This window comes from Notothenia rossii, assembly GCF_949606895.1.
Source record: "Notothenia rossii genome assembly, chromosome: 1".
Taxonomy (NCBI): domain Eukaryota; kingdom Metazoa; phylum Chordata; class Actinopteri; order Perciformes; family Nototheniidae; genus Notothenia; species Notothenia rossii.
In genome coordinates this window covers 24,302,755-24,309,778 of record NC_136912.1, presented here as the reverse complement: position 1 = coordinate 24,309,778, position 7,024 = coordinate 24,302,755, and the positions used below count along the sequence as shown (strand labels likewise).

General features: G+C 39.9%; 1 protein-coding gene across 1 annotated transcript; it reads left to right on the top strand.

Annotated features, from left to right (window-relative positions):
- Nucleotides 1–3,707: 3,707 nt before the first annotated feature.
- Nucleotides 3,708–6,732, top strand: LOC307018823 (zinc finger MYM-type protein 1-like; the record flags this gene model as incomplete). The annotated part of the gene is made up of 3 exons (XM_079649265.1): nt 3,708–3,936; nt 4,826–5,092; nt 5,196–6,732. Exons 2-3 carry the CDS (start codon nt 4,962–4,964, stop codon nt 6,730–6,732), a joined length of 1,668 nt encoding a protein of 555 aa, XP_079505391.1. The 5' UTR covers nt 3,708–3,936; nt 4,826–4,961.
- Nucleotides 6,733–7,024: the final 292 nt, after the last annotated feature.

Genomic DNA, 7,024 nt, shown 5'->3' with positions numbered 1-7,024 from the left:
CACAATAAAGATGCCTGCTTTATTGTTATTGCACAGATTACAGGTACTGAGACAACGAAATGCAGTTTAGCTTCTAACGGTGCAACAAGCAGTAAAGTGAAAAGTAATGTACACGATCTACAGAATAAAATATATAATTAATTGAATGATGAATAAACAGTGAGGGGTATGAATATACTAGATATACACAGCAGCCTGTGAGCAGTATTAACAGTGTGTATGAATATGCTAAGATACATAAAGTATGAAAACGGTAATAGAAAAGTATAGTAAAATATATGGATATTAATTTCATGATAAACATTGTGGAACATTGATGAAAAATGTGAATGGAAGTGGCGACACAAAACAACAACAAACTTTTGCCGAGCCAATGGAGAGTTTCATCAGCAGCACGGGGTACAAATCACCAATGAGCGCTCAGCTCGAGATACCAGCGAGTTGAGAGAGTGAATTATATCTGCATTTTCTCTTTTGAGAAACCCCCACCCCCCATGTAGCCTATGCTCAATGCTGCAAACTCTTTGTTTAAAACTAATTGGCCATCGGAATGTGTGGAGTAAAAGGGGGATGGTGGTCACATTCCACAGCTTTCCCCCCTCCTGTGATCTCCCAACCCCCAGTCTGTAGGTTTGTGTTTGCATATTTTAAACTGTCGCACTTTCTGTTTTTTCTATCGCGCATTGCCGGTATGAAAGGGTCTGTGCCGGAAATATCAAACATTTAATAAAAGTGAAAAACAATGAACAAGACTTAACTATGGAGCTATTTCAGGGTCATAAGTTTTGATCATTCAAAAAAATGCAATTTATTTGAAAGTTCAAGTTTTTATCCTGAACTTTGAAAAATACTATGATGTATTCAAAATTAAAATAAGTATTTGAAACCATTTTTCAGGTTGAATATTTTGATTCAGTTCAGCAATTTTTTTTGAATAAAATATTTATTTTCAGATTTCATTTTTATACATATTTTGATATTTGAATCCTTATTTTTTTCAGTTGCAGATTTTTCATTTTCAGATTCAAAACAATTATTTTTTCAGTTTCAAATCTTGTTTTTTCAGGTTTCACATTGCTTTTCACCTTCAGATAGTTTTTCACTTTCAGACCTTTTTTTTCGCTCTCAGATCTTTTTTTTTCGCTTTCAGACTTTTCGCCCTGATGTTGCGGGGTGGGCTGAGCAAAGAGTAGTTTGGCATCCTGAGTGGCAGGCCTCCCTCTGTCATGTTGCCCTCAAGGATGTTAGGTAGCGCGAGAAATATAACTCAATACTTTCTATACACAATACTCCCGTGATTGGTGGTAAACTGATACCAGCGTCAAAGTTCCTTTAAGCAAGCTGTTAAGCATCGTAATTGGCAACAATCAAGGTATAAGAGCAATAAACTGTGCTAGAATGTGAAATTACGTGTCCATCTCTGCTTTGGTTACCGGTCCTCCAAATTCAAATTTTTGTTGCTTCGGGGTCGGCGGCGGCACACTCACAACATCCTCTCTCTGAGTTTGGGGGTCCTTAGCTATTAGCTTCACCTTAGCATGTGTTCTTTGCAGGTGTTTGTTGAGGTTTGACGTGGTGTTTACAGCAATGGATAACAGCTTCTGGCCTGGACACAGTTTGCACCTCACCGTCACATTCCTGTCTATTCTTTGGACAAACTCAAAATAATGGGCATAATTCCACCCCTAGAAAGTTATCGCTGACTCGGCCATGTTTATGCAGCACTGCACGTGGAGATGTGGACGTGCAAGTCGCGCAGATTACGTACATATAAACCTGTGGCGGAAACTCCTCTTGTCTGTCAGTGTGATTATGACTGATTTTATAAAAGTAACGAAGTAGCGCTTGTCGGGGCAATGTTATTAGCTGTAGTGTGATTACTGAATTATAAAAGTAGCGCGTTACACTACTCCGTTACCGACAAAAGTAATATTATTAAAGTAACGCGTTACACCCAACTCAGCCTGAGACACAGTGTCGTGAAGAAGAAAAAAAGACCCGCCGAAGGGGTCTTTGGGGCTTAACAGGTTAAAGGTTGTTTATATTTCACATCATTAATCAGAATCTGCAAAGTAACTAAAATAAATGTAGTGGAGTAAAAATACCAGATAAACCTCTGAATTGTAGTGGAGTAGAATTAAAAAAAAAAGTAAAAATGAGCTGTCATGTGGGTATATATTGATGCTGCCCGTTATGGACACAAGCAATTTTCACCCATTTATTAATTATATGTTTTACAATTGATAACACCAATGTGTTTAATACTGGCAACTTCTAATTGTGGGAAAAACGAAAACGTTCCCAATAGAGACGTCCCATAGAACATTGTGTGAAGCACAATAGCCAGCATCTGGCTCGCGCTGATTGGGTACGACAGGCCATGTGTTGGTCTCTCCCAATGAGATGACCTCTGGGGAAAGCATTCACACACCTCATCTTGTGTTTTTAGTATGAAAGCCTGTGTTTTCCTTTGGTTCGCTCTTCTTTTCTTCATACGGCAAAGGGGTAAGACCTCTCCCAGGAGAGGACCAGAGCAGGGGCCCCCGAAGGAATTGTTTTGTGTTGTATTGTATATTTTACCATTAAAGCAGATTATTGTTTAACCCTTATCCTGGTGCTTTGACTTTTCCTTCTTGTAAAACAAACTCATAGAGGAACGCGCGGAGCAGAGGTTCTGCTCCAACAACTTGTGAACAAACAACAGGAAATATACAGTCAGAATTTACCTTCAATAATGTCTGATTAATAATCCCTTTAACTGGAAATTATTATAATATCAAAAATATTAATGTAAGGTCACCTTTGAATACCATTTCACACTTAACTCAGTGGGCCCACACTCACTCAGCACACACACACACAAGCCAGCAAATAAAATGAAATAAAACCCCTCACGTTGCAGGCCTGATGTGATGCTTGAGAGCGTTGAAAGTCAAAACTATTTGTCTTCTTCACTCAAATGAGCAATAAAACCAGAGCGATACCTTACATATTCAACTCCAAACTGCAGCTGTACCGATCCCTCAGTCTCAGATGGCGATCAACGGTGGCGGGAAGGTGTCCAGCGACGGCATGCTCTCTCGTATTTTTTTTCATGCCGAAAAACCCCGAACTGAAACCAATAACGCCAGTTCATTCACTGTATTAATGAATGCAAACGCTCAATTGCTAACAAGCTAATACACACACGTGGATAACTCTGGGACAAACTTGGAGTAGAAAGGTAATCAGTTCTCTGCAGACAGCGTGTAGAAAATAATCCATATGAAGACTGTCGAGTTGATAATCTTGAGACACTAACTACATACTTATTTACTATAAACTGTCAACTTTAATTCACTGTCTGTGCCGCGACTTTGTCAGTCAAGCCACCACTCTGACGCACACACTGTCTCCCGCCTTCACTTCCTGCCAACTTCAACCCTTAACTTAACTTTGAAAATAAAACACAATATTTATAATTATACATTTTAGTCTTTTAAAGGAGATATGTCATGGCCATTTCCAGTGGCGCAAAAAGTGGGTATGCACTATATGCAACGCATAGGGGCGCCACACCAGTGGGGGCGCCCAACAAGCGATGGTAAAAAAAATAAATAAAATAAAATAAAAATAAAATGGTATTTTCTTTATGTTTCTAAATAGTTTCTGCATTTCCTTAAGGTTTTAAAACATTTTAGAGGAGTAATATGCTAGAGAAGGGCGCCCTATCTCATAAGATTCCATCATAGAATTTTGACATAGAGGAGGGAGCACGAGCAGGGACGCCGTGAACACTGAGGAGCAGGCGCTCGTTGTGAGTTAACGTCAAAAAGAAATCATGGATAAACCAAAAAAGCGGTAGGGGGCAGAAAATAGAAAAAGAAAGAGGGAAAAGGAGACGGCGTGTCAAGGGATGCGACAACAGCTAAATAAGTGGATGTTGAAAGGCAACAGGTAGGAATAGGATGATTTAAAGTGTGACGTCTGTCTGTGCTTGGAAATATTGACTGGCTAGCGTATGCTAACACTGGGCATGTAGCAGCCAAAGGTGGGTGGGTTTATGGCTAGCTTAGAATATGCAAACCAATGTTGCTGCGCCAGCGCTGACATGGAAAGTATGAGGTAGCATGTACAATAAATGACAAGAATCTGGAAAACATAACTAATGCAATAACTCTGGTTTATCATGGAATCATGCACACATTTGCTACCAAATAAGAGGCTTGCAAATGTCAGTTCATGTTAACAGACTGTTCTCAGATTGGCTAGTGTTTGCTAACACTAGCAGCTGAAGTGTGGTTTACGGCTAGCTTTAATGCAAACCGATGTTTCTGATAGCTACATTTAGATTTTGGTTAAACCCCATGCATGTCACGTCCAAATTGTATTAAGGTAAAATAACAACTGGTAAATATAAGGTAGCATGCACAATAAATGTCAAGAAGCTGGAAAACATAGCTAACCATGGAATCATTTAAATATGTTGTGCTGCCATTAGCTGTCTATGTTAGCAGACATACAGGCTATACATCTGTTTGGTGACACAGAAGCTGTTATTACAGGGTCACATCTCTTTACAGGTCTGTGCTAAGTAGCTCTCCGTATTTGTTCTTTTAAAATTCAAAATGTGAATGTACTTTCAACAGCAGCACAACCTTACACGGCATAATAGTGTTTTTTATTTGTTCTTTTAAAATCCAAAATGTGAATGTACTTTCAACAGCAGCACAACCTTACACGGCATAATAGTGTTGTTTTTTTTATTATTAAGTTGCCTTATCACTGGGCTGATATAATAATTTAATTTAGACAGCTGCTTTAACAGTGAATTCATTTTATTCAGGTGTGAGGATGGTGGCTCAGGAAAGACAGGGGAAGGCAACAGGTAGGTCTAACATTAGGTGTAAGTGTAGGGGTCTTGATACCAACAGATTCATTTCTTAATATTATTTTAATATTATTAATAAGGAAAAACTAATATGGAAAATCTATTTCATAATGTTTGTTTGACAATATATCTTAGTGGAAAAGAACACAGGCAAGGAGTGAATGAGACAGACATGAGGTCGGCGATGGCATCAAGTAGAGATGAGACCAGTGATGATGTCAGGTAGTAGGAGTTCTATTAGTTTGACCACACAAAACTCAATGTCCAGTATGGTTTGAAGTTCTGTTGACCAACCTATTCACTGTGTCCTTTTTGGGGATAATAGTGCAGACAGAGATGGAGAGCCACTCACCACAGAGGTGGAATTTGAGGAGATTGTCGAACCGAGAGGTGACGATGAGGTGGAAGAGAATGTCGAACCGAGAGGTGAAGATGAGGTGGAAGAGAATGTGGAACAGAGAGGTGAAGATGAGGTGGAAGAGAATGTCGAACAGAGAGGTGAAGATGAGGTGGAAGAGAATGTGGAACAGAGAGGTGAAGATGAGGTGGAAGAGAATGTGGAACAGAGAGGTGAAGATGAGGTGGAAGAGAATGTGGAACAGAGAGGTGAAGAGGAGAGGGCTGAGTCAAGGCCTTACTCAGAAGATCCATCAGACTGGCCACCACCACATCAGATTGGGGACTCATTTAGGCAGTGTGTTGTTGAAAATGGCCCACACAAATGTCCTGATGGGCCATATCCAAGATCAGAGAAGTCTAGAAGGTGTTTTTCGAAAGCGTATTGTTTTCGCACAATGTCAAATGGAGAGAAAGTTGCACGAGATTGGTTACTGTATTCTAAAAGTACGAATAAGGTGTATTGTTTTGCGTGTAAACTTTTCGGTGGAGCTAGCGTTGTTGACACACGCTTTGTGGTGGGATATAATAACTGGCAGAGTCTTTCAAAAACGCTGCAGCACCATGAAACCAGTGGTTTACACATCAACGCGTATCTTTTGTGGAAAGAATTAGCATCTCGCTTACGCCTTGGTAAGACAATTGACAGTACCTTGCAAAAAGCCATAGAAGCTGAAAAGGCACACTGGAGAAGCGTGTTAACGAGAGTGATCGATTGCATACTCTTTCTCGCAGAAAGGAACTTGCCACTGAGGGGGAAGAATGCTACATTAGGAGATCCTAAAAATGGAAATTGTCTGGGTGTCCTTGAGGTCATAGCACGATATGATGTCACACTAGCAGAGCATCTTAGAAAGGTAGCGGCTAAAAAAACCACAGGATATCTTTCCTGGTGCACTCAGAATGAATTTTTAGATTCAATTGCAGACTGTGTACTTGGTAAAATTTGTGCCCAGGTCAAAGCCTCCAAGTACTTTGCTGTGGAGTTGGATTGCACTCCTGACATTTCAAAGCAGGAGCAGGCCTCAGTCATAATCCGGTATGTTCATACGGACGACAAAAAGAAAGCCACCATCAATGAGTCTTTTGTTGGCTTCATAGTTGTGAAGGACACCACTGGTAAAGGTCTCACAGAAACACTGACTGGGGTGCTGGATAGCCTGGGGTTGGAGTTGAAGAATTGTAGGGGACAGAGTTATGACAATGGCTCGAATATGAGAGGTATACACAAAGGTGTTCAAGCCTTGGTGCAGCAGAAGTGTCCAGAGGCACTATTTATCCCCTGCTGTAGCCACAGTCTCAACCTTCTCCTATGTGATGCTGCATCATCAAACAGAGTGTGTCTTACCTTTTTTGGCACTATCCAGAGACTGTACACCATTTTTTCAGCTTCGGTGAAGAGGTGGGATATCCTCAAAGAGTTTGTGGACATTACTCTAAAGCAGGGGTCTCCAACCTTTTTCTAACCGGGAGCTACTTTTGAAAAAATAAAGTGGCCAAGAGCTACTCATGTTATTTTATATAGATTTCAGTGCACATATCACATTCGTGACTCAAGAGCAGAAACATTAACATTAACATGAATAAACTTGACTTTCTCATGAAGAGAAAAAAAGACAAATAATCACCATGCAATACTGAGTTCTGCTTTAACATCAATAACTACAGTAAACAGTTTTACAGATAAGAGTGCAAAGTTCCTAATTGTAATAATAACATTTCTAGCTCTATAATTTAAATTATTTCAAGCATTTCACA